The following is a 17,823-nucleotide window of genomic DNA, read 5'->3' as shown; positions in this document are numbered from 1 at the left end:
ACTGAGTGCTTGGGCGTATTCACGACATGATATTCAGTTCCAAGAGCAAGCATTCCCTGAAGACTAGGCAGAATCTGTAATGATTTCTAGGAGCTAGCCTCAGAAGTCACAGTCACTGACTTGCTTAGACTCAAGGGGCAGGAAAGAACACCCCAAGCAGTTCAGTAGGAGGAAGTTCTGTGTCACATTGTATGAAGAGCATGTACAAAGGAACATTTTATTGTGGAATTAAATTTTCTAATTGTCTTTATTCATCTATTATTAAAAAATAGATGAATACCTATTTCATAGAGTTATTTTGAAGATTAAATAAGAAAAACCCTCATGAGCACTTTAGCATATAACAATTCAATAAATATTAACTATGTTTCATGTAGTTCCTTTTTTGAAGATCACAATGTTTTTGTCAATGAAAAAAGGAAAATAATTGATCATTAACTATTTGTGGTTTATATATCACTAAAATGAATGGTGGGAATGTGTTTCTGATGATAATATTTGAGTGTTTGAAGGGTCTATTCATACTACTTTTGGTATATGTAATATTTGTAATAATTCTGAAAATTAGAAAATGTGTATTTTTAATGTGGAAAACAAAGTTCATTTCAAAATTACTGATTTTCCTAATTTCCATTGTATGTGAGTTTTCTTGAAACTAGTTAATTTGGAGAAGTGTTTTTGATTAAAACAAACCCAGAAAGTATTTCCTTACATAGTCATATCTTGACTCTTTGCAAAATGGACCTGAGTATATATGACTGCATATATATTTAATATACTATGCATATTTATATATTTTTATCTTATAAATGCAAATGTAAGGACTTAAATATACCTAGCCCAAGATCTTCAGGTCTGCTCGCCTTCCTAACACTCCCTCTTGACGTAAGGAAACCAAAAATGTAGACATGGTTGGCTTTATAAGAAAATAACTAAAAGGACTCTAGAATTATTCCATGTAGTAAAAAGAAAAAACATTTGTTTTTCAAGTTGCATTGTAATAATGCCTAAAGATAGCCTGTCTTCAGAAATTGCTAGAATTAACAAACATGGAAAGTATCATAATAAAGCAGCCCATGTTTGGGCCTCCCCTGGTGGCTCAGGTGGTTGAGCGCAGCACCGTGAAGCTATCCGCAGCCTCTAGAGCACTGGTTCAATCACGGCCGGCAGGCAAGGGTCCATGTTTAAGGAAGTTAGCAGTGTTTTCTGAAACGTCCCATAAAGATATTTATTTAACCCTTGGTATCTATATGCAAATGGGCACATGTTCAGAATTTTCAAAATAACTGAGAAATAGGTATTTTCCCATTTTTTTCAGATAAAGAAAGAGAATTCAGTATTTTATGAAATGGACCTTATTTTCATAAACAGCACCTAAAACTCCTTCAGATAAAATTGAATCCAAGTATTGTGAAAACGTTAATATTTTGATTCCTGAAGAAACACTTGAAAGTTAAAATCGAGAACATAATTCAAATTTTACATCTTAAAACTCATAATGAAAACATTTATAACTATGAATTTTAATGTATGAAATACTTTATAAGATAAGAATCAAATTCGCTCATAAAACCAAGTTGATAGTGACTTACTGCTTTCATCACAAGGAACCTTGAAATCCTTATTGAATTTCAAACAGGTGGTAATGGTACTTGATAGACATTGTTGATTCAGAAAGCAGGGGAGACCCTGACTTATTGAATTATTTATATATTGTAATTATATGATGAAAAGAGTGAATGGCTTAATCTAATATTTTCACTCTTATAAAATTGACTCAAATTTGCTGCAGGTATAAAACTGTAGACAAATATCTATATCCATCATCATTTTCAAGCAAATTTATTCAAATTAAAAACACACACACTTTTTGAATTTACTATCTTAATACCTATTTAGAAAATTCCCCTGTGCAAGATCACTCCATACTGTGATTAAAATTTATTTTATGAAATAGTCCCATAGGGTTTTGTAACTTTTTCTAGAAGGGAAGAACTTGGGCAGGTATATAGATAAAGCTAAGCAATTCAAAAGCTCTTTCCAGAGTTGCCCTAATTCTACAATTTAATGTTTGATATCCATACTAAGAGAAGGCAGGTAATCGATGTTCTGAGCAGTGCCAGAGGGTGACATCATTAGTGAAATTTGACCGCAGGGCAGAATTCAGAGGCTATTCTAAAGAAAGAAACTTTATTCACTATTGTAATCTTTTCATTGGTTGTGACTTTCAGACCAGATCTTCCAGAGATTGATGGGTGTGGGTGCAACGAGGAAAGGGACTCACTTCACAATAACTGCACTTAGAGCAACAAGCATCTCTATATCATAAGCAGAAGTCCCAGCATCCTTGGAAATACCTGTAATACCCAAGAGTGCTTCACTGTCAGAAATGTTTCTGAGTCAAAATAAATATTTAGTGGGGGAATAAAATTAACCTAAACACAATGGGATTAAATGTTCTTTGTATTATAGACTATATCACAGGAGAATAAAAGGCAGACTTTAATGTCAGATAGAGTGAGACATTATCAATTAATAGCTAAGTAAACTTGGCCAAGAACCTGACTTCTCTGTCATTAGTTTATTTTCATAAAATGAAAATAATAAAACCAACACTATATCCATAAATCACTTAATACAGTATCTGCTATGAATTAGTCAGGTCTTCGATTGTTAAACATCTTTATTATCATTAGGTTTGAGCAAATTTGCAGGGATGGTAACATAAAAAAAAAGATTTTTTTCCCTTTTATGTCTGTTATTAAGCATATTCTTTCTTTTATCTGAAAAAAAAAAAGAACTAGGGAAATAAAAATGAAAAGCAACTAGTCTCTTCCTTAAAACTGGACAGGTGGACTAGAAATTACAATTATTATAATTCAGCAATCTTAAAGTCAGTAACTGTGTCTCACTGTATACTTACTGCTATTAAAAGTAGCACATAGGGCCTCCCCTGGTGGTGCAGTGGTTGAGCACTGGGCTGTGAAGCTGCCCGCAGCCTCTGCAGCACCGGTTCAATACCCAGCCATCGGCGAGGGTCCCACAAGGCACGCAGACCTCTCCTGCTGCGCCCACTGCTCCCCTCAGCAATGTATTTTGTCACTCTGCCTGTTCTGTTACCCTCTCTGGCTCTGGTGAATTCTCTCACCCTCCCGCACTTCTGACTGTACCCAGTGCTTGCATAAATAAATAAATAAATATTTTTTAAAAAAAGTAGCACATAGTACTTACTTGATAAATAATTAAATTAAGTGATACATACATGAACTGTAATTACTGTACAAAGAGTTAGCTAGGGGGATATTAAAAAAAAAAGACAACTATGGGAAGGTCAGAGAAGTCTTCTAAATGGTCCGAACCTGAAAAAGACTTAAAAGAAGATTGGGAGTTGCAACTGAGTGTGAGAAATAGACTTTCTCAACATAGGGAGTAGCCATGCTCCCTTAGCAGCATGCTAAGATAAGAGAGAGGCTGATTTACTGAGAACTACCATCCTTTAGCCTGACTTGAGTAATGTACAGCCAAGTGAGGTAATGAGAGATTGGTACCATTTTCACATTCACCTGAAGTTATTTCTGTCCCATTCTTCCTTCATTTTCCCGCAGAGCACTTACTACCTACTGTCTTTATACATCTCCTGGCAGATGGAGATTTATGAATCGTATTTGCTTATTTGTTTATTGTTTGCTGAAGTGGAAGTTTCGCGAAGGTAGTTTTCTATCAAGTTTGGGGTCTCTAGAGTCCTAACTTCCAGTAGAGAGGAGGTTTACTTATGACTCAAGCCAAATGCACATAATCATAATATTAATTTATTAGGGGAGAGGGAGGAACCACATCATAATAATATAAGCATACAATTCAATTAGCAGCAAAAAAGGGAAAAGGAAATGAACCTGTTAACAAACTGAGAAAACCAGGTCTGAAAACAGAAATCCCCAAGACTTTCACCAAAACCTGGAGAAAGATTCAGGACTATGAACATGTTGTAAATAATCATTTCAAATTAGCTCAAATTCAGTGCCTTTCTTTATGCTACTTTTCAGAAGCATAACATTAAGATCACTGGTAATGTGGATATAGACTTCTCTGCACAAATAGGTTTTATTCTTGTCTTCTGCATGTTCATTTATCAGTGTCTTCATGAACAACTGGTTGTTTTTTAATTGACAACTTAAATGTCTCTCTCACTCTCCCCCAGTTTGCCATCTGTCAGGGTCATTACAATGACTATAGATACAGCTCCACCTGCCAGGATCACTGCAATGTCAATACATATGAGTTAGGCACATTTTACTCTTTTTCCTATTTCCGCATCTGCAATTCCTAAAACACTGATCTGGCATATATTAGACATTCAGTAAATATCCATTGATTGAAAAACTAAAGAATGAATAAATAGAATCTTCCTCATGAAAGATCTTTATAATACTTCGGAAGAAATACCAGAATTGACTTGGGATGAGCATGGAGAAGAGTGACAAATCAAAGTGTCTCTGGGTTACTGACCATATAACTGCATAAAGATCTAATCGCCAGACATAGAATTCAAGAAAAAAAGACTTTGCCTTTGTTGTCATTTTTAGGATGTAGCCTGTTGAGTTATACATTATGACTCCTCCAGTGTTGTAGGGAAGAATTCTCTTACTGACCAAGAATTCACAAAGTTCTTCTCCCAAATGGACAACAGCATATGCATTCACTATACTGTGCAGAATAAAGCTAATTTATTAACAGTTATAGATCAGATTACTAGCTAATAAAGTCCTATATTAATCCTCTTTATTGTAGAGAAGTCAAAAGTGGACAATTAAGGAATTCAAGCAACCTTCCTCGGAGTCATATAATTGAAATGAGAAACACAGTTTTTGTAGTTGAAAGTAACTGAATCTACCACTGAACCCATCATTTTGTCACCTGGCATGCTGTTTAAGAAATCACTCTTTATTTAGATGATCACCTAAGTGTCATTTCCCCACTAAAGAAATTTAATAGTGAGTAATCAAATGTATTCACTCTCACAGTCACTGACATGAGATTACAATTACTTCTTGGAATTGAGCTGGCCTCAGTGGGATATAAAAATTAGGCTAATCATATGGTGAATACTTACTTCATCCTGCATTTGTTCCTGCTAGGAACAGAAATTGTCTCTGTAATTGTATGCAAATCCTTTCACCAGACTCATCATGAGAAAATTATGTACTGCTACTCCTTTTCCAAAGAAAAGACAAAAGGAATGTTTTAAAATATCACTTTCAAACCTACCAAAATGAATGGTTTTGGTTTTGTGTATAAAAGCCAGATCCAAATTAATATTATTTACAGTACACAGTTTGGCATGTGAGTATAACAAACTGATATTTAATATGTTGTGTAACACTTCTCTGTGTTTTGTTGCTAGTGATTGTGTTCATGATTAATTAATGAGCTCTGTTGGACTCAAACTTCACCATAGGGTAGAATAAATTCATTGATCTTTTAAGAACCAGTATTCTATGTAGAACATTGGCTATCTTCCATCCTCAGCCAATAAACCAGCTTTTCAGGATAACTGAGGATTTGTTTTCATGAACCAAAAGTATTGTTTTTGTCATTTAGGATAGAGTTCTTTCAAATGCACCTGGCAGGTTGTCCTAACTGCTAAGAGGCCAGTTTGTTCATGATGTTTGAGAGTGAGTTAGCAGTAGATGAGGTCAATAATGCAGGTCCTTGCAGGCAACTGGAAAGAATTTGAGGATTTTGAGCCCCAAGTGATAGGATCTTGCTTGCTTGCAGCTATGCTATAAATAGTCTCAAGGTGGCAAAGGCAGTGCAAGGTAACCTGTAGGCAGGCTATTGTAATCACCAGACAAGAGGCAAGGGTGTTTTGGATGTGGGTGGTGCCAGTAAAGATGGGGATAAATGGTCAAATTCTTCATATTTTTGAAGATAGCACTGACAGAATATGCTTAATTATTTTGTGCTTGTGAGAGACTAAGTAGAATTGATGATGGCTGTTATTCAAGGCCTTTATAAAACAGTCTCACCCTTCCTTTTCAGTTTCATCTCCTGCTGTCCCTAAAGTATGCTTAAATGTCCTTCTACAGGAGCATGGAAAGCATGAGTCAGATCATAGCTCTGCCACTTATCAGGGTGATGATTTTATATAAATTACATAACCTAATTTTATCTCCATTTCTTCACCTGTAAGATGGATATGGAAGTACCTATTTCACAGATTTCATACCAGGTTTTCAGTGAACATGCTACCCAACGTGCAGGGACCAAATTATGACATCAGGATTTGAGAGATGAAAAGATTAATTGCAAACTGATTGGCAAAAGATACTCAAATCTACCTCCCTGATTAAAAAAGAGAGTGAGATTGTGGAGGTTTGGGGGATTGGGATTGAGAACAAAAGGAGTTAAATTTTGTTGGCTGAAAAGCTGGTTAGGGTAAAGAAATATAGACTTGGCTGAAGTTCATTGGTTAGTTACAGAGGGCATATGCTTGACTAGGTACTGAGGTAGGTATAGAAATAGTCCCTCCATCATGGAGCCTACAGTATAGTATAAGGAAAAGACATTCACTGGGTCATCATTCAAATACAGCAGATTTCCAGTAAAGTATTTTCATTCAATTTTGTTTTCTAATGTTTATGAGGAAAAACCATCTTGATCAATGTTAACCAAAAAATATAATCGAAGGACCAACTTTCATCATATATTGTCTTGTTCAAGTTCCATTTTCTGAGAACTTATAACAACTTTCAGTGAGAATTTACTGTGTAGAAATAGTAACTGTGGTTTAAAACAAATCTGAAAGAAATGTACAGAAAGTTGTATGAAGGGGAAGTTATCTATTAAGGGGTGTGTGATGCTTAAGATGAGATTTGAGATGGATAGAAGGCAAAAATGAAAGAAAACATTAAAGTATGCAGTAACTTGTGCAAAGACACTGGGATGGAGCTGTACAGTATCTCCTGGAATATTTGGACAGGTAGTGTTGCTGAAGGGTAGAAAGCAAGGAGGATAATTAAACAAAAGGAGACTGGAGAGAGACAGGGGACAACTATGACCAGATTTTGGCATTGTCACAACAGATTAGAAAAATATTGAAAGCTTTATGCAAGGAAGTGCCATAAGTAGAGTTTAGGTTTACAAAGATCAGTCTAGTTGCTGTGTAAACAGTGTACTCAGCTATCCTTTTTATTCACATAAAATTCTCTGTGGTCACCTCTAGCAAAGCCTAAGAGAATTAAGTATGGGTAGGGGGAGGGCGGGAATGTGTTAGGGCATGCCTCCAAGTGTTTAGTGTCTTGAACATGTGGTAAGTCTTTGAAAATACCTACTTACATACCTGTATTTATCAGAGTTAGGCTCAATTTCAGCTGACAAAATTGTAAAGCTCTAAAGTATCAGATTCCTTTATAAGATGTCATCTGAATTAAATATGAAAACTGTAAAGTAGGGGTCAGAAGACAATAAATGATATTGTCAGAAAATATGAAAGATCTTAGGGGAAATCTATAAAGACAAATTTGCTATTTTTATTCTTGCTTGTCTGTAGAAAAGGGAAAACTCAGAGCTCTCCATCTTATCTCAGGTTTATAGATATAACTTGAAACTGTATGTTAAAAGATCTTTTTTATTTTCACTAAGTCCTTTTTGAACTATGGCATAAATAATTGCTATAGTCACAGCTGCAGATAATTTTAACCATGTTCTAATGTTAGTCACTCCTGTGTGCTGAGACCTTAGAATTCAGATTGTAGCCTTTGAACAGTTTATTTCAGTACCTAAGCAGCTTTGGAAAGAGTCCAAACTAAATGGTTACTAAATCTGCTCTACGGTTCCAGCATAGTGGCATTAAATGCAGTAAGGATTACAGAATCTTATTCCTCTTCTGTCAAGGTGATATGTAGCACAGTAGACTGCCACAAACACGCAGATTCTGTTCAATCATACTAGTTTAGGAAGTTAGTAATTGCACCAAACCAGAGAAACTAATGGTGAAATGGTGGGCACCTGCATAGCAATTGACAAGGTTAGGGAGAGAGGCTTTGATTTGAGCAAGGGCATGCTGTCACTGTCTCCCTTGGGCACTATCCTCTTCAGCTCAACAACTCCCAGGGGTCAGATCCAAGTCCTTTCCTATCCAAGCCAGTTTTCCATGACCTAGATGTTTCTTTATCCCAAATCCATCAAAATGACATACCCATCATCACATGACTTCATTATCCTGTTGATATTCCTTAATAATTTCTATATCCTCCCCTTACCCACTTTTTGCACAAGTCCCCACACCTCTGAAATGTAACTACTGTATCAAGTATTCCTTTGACACTGCTACTGTTGAATGTACAAATTGACTGCCGACTAAAACAATGTGGACAATTTTCTGTCCTTACCTGGTTAAAGGGTTTCCTGAGGCAGTAACAGTTTACAATACTGTATGGGAGATATATATATATATATATATATATATATATATATATATGCAGTATCTGTACAGAATGTATATGCTTTTAGGGGAATAGTATCACACCTCTTCAGTTGTTACCACACCACACCACCAGCAAAACACCCATAGTCCTCCACCATAGACCTTTGGGCCTCCTTTTCCCTTTGTTCCCCATGCTCTTCCTCCCCTCTTCAGTAGCCTCAGTTCTGTATTTATATTGCAAGGGTTTGTTTTGGCTTAGTTTCACCTGTTTCTTTGTGTTTCACATGAGTGAAATCACCTGTAATTGTCTTTCTCCTTTTAACTTATTTCATTTAGCATAATCCCCTTCATTTCTATTCATGTCACAAATGAGAAGATTTCATCTTTTTTATAGCTGAGTAGTATTCCACATCTATTTTATTTACTCATCAGCATTAGGCACTTAGGTTGTTTCTGTAATTTTAAATAGCATTGCAACAGGATTTGAAGAGATATATGCACACCTATCTTCATTGCAGCATTAAGTGAAGGTTTTATAGAGTTTTCATTTTTTAAAAAAATAACAATCCCTTAACATAAATTTCTCCTGTTTCTCCTTCCCCTCTGTGTACAACTAGTTAAATCATATTACTCTTGCAAAACAGTACATCGAATAAATAAAACCAGCTTGCCTTTCTCATAGGCATACCTCTGAATGGTACTATATCCAAAGTAGGTCATAATCATAAATGATAAAAAAATTGTTCATATGTAAAGATGCAGTAGCTCAAGACTGCTTACATTTGGATGACCCTATTTAGGATAATAGAAATACCATTACAGGGCACTACATTTTTTAAAATATTTTACATGTATTTGTGTTTGTATAATTAATAATGTTCTTTTATAGCTATGAAAAGGTTTTTAATTATTATAATGCAATAATGTGATTTTGTCCATTGTATGCTCTTACAACTGTTGCTAATAAAATTATTTTGTTCTTTGAAATATAATTATATAATACTATACAGTGTGTATAACAGTTAGTTACCTAAGGATCAGTTTTGTTATATAGTTAATTCCTTGTTAAGACAAGACTCACAATCACATCTTTGTTTATCTTGACATAGCTTAGAGATCTTGGGTGTAGCAGGTTTTCAATAAATTATATTAAATTAAAATGTTATCTTTTAAAAGAAGAAACATGATTTAAACAATTCTTGATAGTAATGAATTCCCTATTATCATATGATATTCACCTAAAACTGGTTTTCATTTTCTGGCCAACAATATTGTATTACAGGTTTTCTCATAACTAGAAGATAGAAATCATAGCTGCAGAATTAGTTTGACTTGACTTGTGATTTTCTAGTTTATATAACTGCCAAATTACATAATCATAGATTCAACACCAGTATTTTCTCCAAGTTACAATAAATAATATTGTGGCAAATAAATACACATCTGAGTAGCAATAAATAAGAAAACATTAAAATCAAACACAACTTATAAAAAAATTCACATTTTCACATTTCTCTGAAACTGTAACTGTGTGTCCTTTACACTATATTGAATATATGCCATTTATTTCTGACTATGATTAATGGTTGTTTTTAGGCCGCCAACTTTCTTTGCCATTTACAAAGATTGTGTCCTAAGGTTTTGTCTTATTTCAACTCTAGTGTCATTTGTAAATCTGAAAAATCAGATAATGAAATGTTGAATTTGAGTTATAGCTTTGATTTATTAGTGTGAAATCTTTCAATATCTGTTATACAACTGCGAACATAAGCAAATTTCATCAGAAGGTGTGCAGTTCTACATTCTGTAAAAATCCTGTTGGCAGTAGCATAACAACATGAACGCCAGTACTGACTTGTAGCCTGATAACCAGCCACATGATGCAAGGAAAAATATGACAATATCTCAAGAACTGTGCCAACCTGTGAATTGATGCCAGGGAGCAAGAAGACTACTGCAATATCTGTGGCCAATATTTGCCATTTTTACAACACTCAAAAAATTAAACAAACAAAAATAATCTCTGAATTATTTTGGTATATCCGTAAATCAAAGGAGAAAAAGAGAACAATGTCAGTTGGTATATTTTAAAAGAACATATTCATAGGTGTCAAAAAAGAACAATAGGAACAGTCCCTCACTTACTATTAGAGAGTAAGTCCCAGCAACAGAATAAATGAGGAATGAATACCTACATTAAGATAGGAGCAGACTTTCCTGTGACACGTGCATCAAATAAGAAACGAGAGCATACTGGATGTGGGATGGGTGAGGGGGCATCAAGGTAAGACTCAAAAAGATAATTGCAGGCACACATTACAAAAGGAAAGACTGAATACAGCAATAGCTGTACCAGAATAATTATACAGTAATTAACATGCCTGCTTTCTTCCTCTTTGGGGATTTTTTTTTTTTTTCATTTAGATAAAAATGAATCCTGACTGCTGCAGTATTTCATTTGGCAGGTTATCAGGTAATTTATACTTCAAATATGATCTCATCATCAGTTCCATCTGCTGATATTAACTGAGCATCCGTAATGTTTGAAACTGATAGGTAGAAAACACCCCAAAATCAAAATCCTTGAATCTGATTCACATAAAAATCAGAAATGGAATATGTATTCTTATCTTGCAAGTGCTATATATTCATTTTAAATCTTTACTTTTAATTCACCCAGTTCTCCACTACTCTAGAGATTAAGGAGGGGAGAAACTATGTGCAGCTGCTACCAAATGGGCTCAAGTAAGTGTTAGACCTTTTTAAAGAGGACTAGCATAGTTCATAATGCTAAGACACAAGAGATAAAAATAACAGACTGTGATCCTAACCAAGCCTTGTTTAAGAAAGGTTTTTTCAAAGAATCACTTCCCTTCTTTCACATTCCAATTCAAAACTGAGTGATGCATAAATCAAGATTTCAAGACAAGGAGGGCTTGAAGAAATATTCTAAGAACTTGTTTCACCAGTTTACTCCTTCTTTCATCACCCAAGACTTTTCTTCCTCATGCAGAGAGAAATGGACCTAGAACACAGTGGAGACCACTGAATCCTCCTTAGAAGGCTGTCTCCAACTGATAACCACCCCTCCTTCAGCAATTTTGGATGTGCCCACTCAACCTTTAAATGCCAACTCAATTTGTTTCTTGTCTGTGGTATTTTTCCTTGTCCCATCCAGATTCAGCTGTCCCTTGGATCAGCAGTTTACCTTGAGTACAGCTGTCATTATACTTTTCTAAAATAGATCTCATTTATTTATTTGAATGTCTATCTCCTCTACTTGGTTATGACTTTTAGTATCCAATGTCTCACTGAGTTGTCATTCAGTTGACCCCCAATCTACATCGTTCCCTGCCAAGATTAGAAATAGTACCTTTTCCACTTATAATAATGGAATCTCAATAAATGCTATTGCACTGTTTATTTTACATCTTCTCGTCCATTCTGAGCCTGAAAACATTATTACTTATTTGCTCAAGGGGATGATCAAAACAGTTGTTCAAAATTAATTCTGTCAAGTGAGTAAAATAATAAAAGAGGTTCATGAAATTGCTATTGACTGCAGGTGGGGCTGAATTTGGTTTTAGGTTTAGTTCATAAAAAAAATGTGTCTAGAGCAATGTAATATTCATCAATAGAGAGTTTTTGAGAACTTACTCAAGTTATGGTGTTCCTACTTAATTCAAACAGTATTTTAATGAATGTTATTTACCTGAATAAAAAAAGGAAGAACAAAGGATACAGAAATAACCACTCAGATTTTTAAATTTCTATTCATTCATTGTATATTTTGGTACATAAAAATGGTGATGTTGATTCAGCACCTAAGTTACCAACATGGAGTAAAAGCTTTTTTTTTTTTTTTTCTCTTTCAATAGGGTACTCGATACTTCAAGCTATTATGGAAAAAGCAGGACAAAATGGTTGGCATGTCAGTGCAATATGTGTGGAAAATTTTAATGATGTCAGCTATAGGCAACTTCTAGAAGAACTTGATAGAAGGCAAGAGAAGAAATTTGTAATAGACTGTGAGATAGAGAGACTTCAAAACATATTAGAACAGGTAAGTTCTGGATATTATACTATTATTAATATAGACCTACTATGAAATAGACCTTACAAAAAATTGACCTGTGATGCATTTGTCCTTAGGAACCTTCTCACAACCATTTAGTCTGAAATAAAGAGCTTGCAAGTCTTCATTGCATGATTAATCTCCAAGACTAAATCATAATCCTCTCTTACTGAAGACCATATTGGATCTTAGGTCTCATTGTAGTGAGGAGCACTGTTTCTCACACATTTTTTAGACATAGGCAACAGAAAAGGTCTTTCATGAATAATCAAGAATTCTTGGTCTCCTATTTTTATAAACATTAATTTTGACTATTAATGCCATCTGAAATATAAGAAAAGTTCAGTATTTTTGATTATGTGTTTTTGAGAAGTACCTGCATGAGAATTAGCAACATGAAATCACAACACAACACAGGAAAAGAAAATTCAGTGGCATACATTGCATATTTTCTTCTAGATCTTATAGGTAAATGTATTGCAATCATAGTGAAGATGTTTTCCCAAGTCTTTTTACAAAGGAAGAACTTGAATAAAGCTTTCAATAAATATTTGATTTGATCTGAAGCAGGCAGGAAAAGATAAAATGAGCTTTGTCATTGTGTTAAATAACAGGAAAATATCATCAAGTACGGGATAACATTTGCCTTTTTCCCAACCCTGCATATCATGATAAAGCTTTGGAATGCTCTGTTTGGCCAAAAGTACAGTGAATGAATGCCATCTAGTGGTTTTAAAGATATTTGCTCATATTTATGTACAATAAGCTAGGTGGTTAGATAATATTATAGCATGCTGTTTTGTTGGTTAATTTGCTACATGTGGTTTACCTGCATAATTGAATGGTTTGGCTTGTAGTAGTAAACTTACTAATTTGGAGGTTTATTTATGAAACTAACTTAAATACTCATATAAAATTATAAACCAAAGTATGTTTTAGATATTTCACCTTAATACTGAAGAGTCCCAAACTAGATGCTTTTAGTTTGATTCCTCAAGTATACTAGACTTCAAAAAAGTGAAAAGTAAGAAGGCATGCAGTGTTTCTTTTAAGGGCTCAGTGAAGCTGTAAAGGAAATGACATAATGTTCTTCTCTTGTTATCCTTTTATTTTATGTTACATTATTTTATTTTTGAGACTGTGGTACCTTTTCTATTTATTTCTAGTATGGAACTTTCGGAACTATAAGCTGTCACAATTTGGAAGATTTTTTCCATAGTTTTTTTTAATTGTCTTTTTTTTTTAATTGAGATAACCCTTTTAGGTGTGAAAAAGCTTTCAGTTTTTACCAATGAGTATGATGTTAGCTGTGGTTTTATTGTATGTGGCCTTTGTTATGTTGAGGTAGATTCATTCAATCCCCATTTTATTGAGAGTCTTTGTTACAGTAATATCTTATCAAATGTTTTTTCTGTATCTACTGATATCATATGATTTCATCTTTCCTTTTGTTGATGTGGTGAATGGCTTTGATCAATTTGTGAATATTAACCATCCTTGCGTTCCTGTAATAAATCCCACTTGGTCATGAAGTATCATCCCTTTAATTGTTTGCAAGATTTGCAAGATTTGAGAAATTGTTCATCTGTGTTCATCAGGGATATTGGTCTGGAGCTTTCTTATTTTATGAGGTCCTTATTCATTTTTGTAATCAGTGTTATATTGGCCTCATAAAATATGTTTGTAAGCATTCCCATTTCCACAATTTTCTGAGAAAGATAGGTATTAGTTTCTTTTTGAAGATATGGTAGTACACACTATTGAAACAGTCTGACTGTGGGCTTTTTGTTTTTTGGGAGACTTCTGATTACTATTTAAATTTCCTTGCTTGGAACTGGTCTGTTCCAGTTTTCTGTTTCTTCCTGATTCAGTCTTGGAAAGTTGTTTGCTTCTAAGATATATGTTTACATTATATTAAAAAATATTAATTGCAAACCTATGCACTAGTTATTCTTGAGGGCATCCAAAAAAAATGATAAGGCAGTAATTATTTAAGCTACGTGAAATTTTTAAATGCATACTTATAGAATCCAAGAAATATTTTCCCTTAACTAGAATCCAAGAAATATTTTCCCTTAACTTTCTAAGACTGATTTAAGCTCAAACTCTCATTCTTTCTCCCTCCTACTACTACCCTATGTTGACAGTTTGGGGTTTTGACCTGAACAATTGAAGCTTTGTAAATAACTTTTCATGAATCCCACAGAGCAGTCAGTTCTAAGAACTGCCTGGATTGCCAAGTTCCTGTCAAAGGGTGAGTAAGCCTCAGAAAGACTCTCCATTTAGCACCTGTGCTTAAAAGACACCGTCTGGAGAAGGCAATTGAGTGTCTAAAGCACATTGACCCATTACAGGGGCTTAGCTGGTTTCTAAGAAGAAAATCGGCACACACGAGTGCTTTGGATAAAGTCTTTGAATAAACCTTCAGTAAGCTCTTGCTAAGGGAATTGGACATCTTTTTTTGGTCATTTCAGAGAAATAATTTTTTTTCCATTTGTATTGATATAGAATTAATATATTGCATTGTATAAATTTTAAGGCACACAATATGATGATTTGATATACGAATGTATCATAAAATAATTACCATAGTTGGGTCAGTAAACACTCCCATCACTTCACATGATTACTTTTTTCTTTTTGAGATGAGAACATCCACTTTCTCTACAACTTTCAAATATACAACTCTGTATGGTTTACAGTAGTTACCGTGCTGTAACTACTGTAGAAGAGTCCCAGAACTTACTCTTCTTATAACTCAATGTCTGCACCCTTAGAAAACTTGAATTCTTCTTGCTGAATTCTAAAGTGTTTCTTTTCCTATAATCAGCAGAGTAATAATGAGACCAGCAATAAGGAGCCTGTCCCTCTAACATATCTTTCAAGTATAAATCTCATCTTTTTTTTTAAAGATTTATTTATTTATTTGTACAAGCACTGGGTACAGTCAGAAGCACAGAAGGTTGAGAGAATTCACCAGAGCCAGAGCAGAGAACAGAACAGGTAGACTGATGAAGTACACTGCTGAGGGAACAGGGGGTGGCAGGAGAGGTCTGCGCGCCATGTGGGACCCTCTCCTGGCAGCCGGGGATAGAACCGGCACTGCAGAGGCTGCGGGCAGCTTCGCAACCCAGCACTCAACCGCTGCGCCACCAGGGAGGCCCTAAATCGCATCATTTTAATAGCCTCCTATATCGTAAGAATATTATAGTGTGCTCTTAATTGTCCTATAAAATTTCACACACATACCCATAAGCTGTTTTCTGATTTTAGACATGATTTTTTTTTTTACTGTCTATATTTTAATTCCTTGTAACTCTAACTGAAGTCAATTTCAATGTTCCTCGGTTTTACTGGACTCATCTACACACAAGAACTAGTCCAAACCTTGTCAGGAAGTACAAATGTGTTCCTCCGGTAACTCCGGGTTTCAACACCTTCTTTAATAAATTGAGATAACAACAGAAAACAATTTCAGGGAATCAACCAAAGCATTTCATAAAATAAATTTCTAAATAATCTGTATCAGAGAAATGTCTTTGAAAAAGATGATGTAATCAATACAATGAAGATAAGGGATAAACTTCTAAAAGGATAGACACTCTTCATATGGTGACATGCTGTCAATAATTACTTTGTTGATTTTTTTAAGTTATGTCACTTTTAAAAAGCAATGGAAACAGTTCGCACAATTTTCTTTCAAAATATGACAATTGTGATTAGAGAAGTGCTTCATCTTCTATACATGTACTCCAAATTATTTTTACCCTGAACTAGTACGTTCTTATTAATGTATTGCTATTTAAGATAACGGTTCGTGATTTATTCATTCAAGCATTTCAAAGCTTGAGATTCCAAGCAAGTGTTTTAAAATGTAGTTTCATGTATATTGATTTTCCCACCCCAAACTGCATTATTAAAATGGAAGACTATGTATATATCATTCACTGAGTGATTTGAGTCTATAGAAACATAACAAAACAACATATTTTTATCATCAATTTATTTGTGTCAGGCTCCAGTAATTCAAATTGTGTTTTTGGCTTTCTAAATTCAGTGAGTAATTTGATCCACTCAGCTGCAGTAAAAAACTTTGAAAAGAAACAGCTAAAAAGGTATAGTTTGCATATTTGTGTAGTCTGAGCAATTATTGATACTCTCAAGTTAATATAACCACTTTGAACAACATTATTCATTGCATCTCATTTTCTTTCTCTAACATCACATTAGCTAACAGCTTAAAATAGTGGGAAGTAAATTAATTGTTTTCATATCAAAATATGTCATTTATAGGTGGAAACTTTTGCATATATTTCATTTTCACACATACCTATTCACGTTAAGTAATGAACTTGATTACTTGCAGAGCCCCTAGGGGCTCTATCTAACACCTTATCACTTAAAGTACTAACCTTTGATTGACATGTTTATCACAGTTGCAAGAAAAGTAACAACAAAGTTAATGTTAATTTTCTTCCTGGTATCAAAAATTATTTGCGCAAAATAGCATGTAGGAATAACTGCTCAAACGTTTTACACTGCCATGAAAAGACATCCCAGGGTCCTGAAACTACATTTCTGTGTTTTGATTGTCAGACAAATCCTCCTCTCATGAATACCCAGTTCATCCTCTGGGCTGTAGTCATGACACTTGGCAGCGGGGTGGTGCTGCCCTCTCCTCACTCCTTCTTTAATCCGTTGGCTTATATCCCCAGAATGACGATGTTTTCCAAAAAAATGAATGTTTTTACTTTCCCAGAGATGGATAAGAAATCTTCGATTGTTTATTTTTAAAAGGTAAATTAGAATCACTTACATAATGTCCGTGACTCTTTTCCTTCCTTACTTTAAATAAGGAACGTGGGTTGAAATCTTCTTGAAAAACTGCTTACTATAAAAATCAATAATGCTATTTCCAGTGAAGACTTCCTGATAATTGCACTTTATCCTGAAGCAATATATAATTTTACACTTGGGCTATACCTTGGAAAAAAAAGGCATAAAGTAAAACCTCAGTCAAGTGGCCTTTTCTGTATATTTATTCATTCCACATATATTCACTGTGTGCCCACTTTAGGTCAGGCTTTGGTAAAAAAAAAAAAATATATATATATATATATATATATATATATGTATAAATATATAGTGGTGAACTAAACAGATATATTTTCTGTTGTAGTTAGTAGCTCCCATCTGGTTAATTAAGGTTTAAACCTTTTACTATTTATAAAATCCAGCTGAAATATATTCATTTCTTTATAAAAATACAGTACATGAAAAGTGTTCTAGGATCTCATATTGCCTCAAAGGATTTTGCAGTGAG

The 17,823-nt window shown here is 34.3% G+C and overlaps 1 protein-coding gene across 1 annotated transcript in view; it reads left to right on the top strand.

The window, feature by feature from the left end:
• Positions 1–17,823, top strand: part of GRIA4 (glutamate ionotropic receptor AMPA type subunit 4) — a 349,019-nt gene that overhangs the window by 230,842 nt on the left and 100,354 nt on the right. The window contains exon 5 of the mRNA XM_037505703.2: positions 12,304–12,488. Coding sequence (XP_037361600.2) covers positions 12,304–12,488 — 185 coding nt within the window. The remainder of the gene's footprint in view (positions 1–12,303; positions 12,489–17,823) is intronic.

This window comes from Talpa occidentalis, unplaced genomic scaffold (genome assembly GCF_014898055.3).
Source record: "Talpa occidentalis isolate TD23 unplaced genomic scaffold, MPIMG_talOcc4v2.1 talOcc4.12, whole genome shotgun sequence".
Lineage (NCBI taxonomy): Eukaryota > Metazoa > Chordata > Mammalia > Eulipotyphla > Talpidae > Talpa > Talpa occidentalis.
The sequence above is the reverse complement of the archived record's forward strand: the minus strand, read 5'-3'. Positions and strand labels throughout refer to the sequence as shown.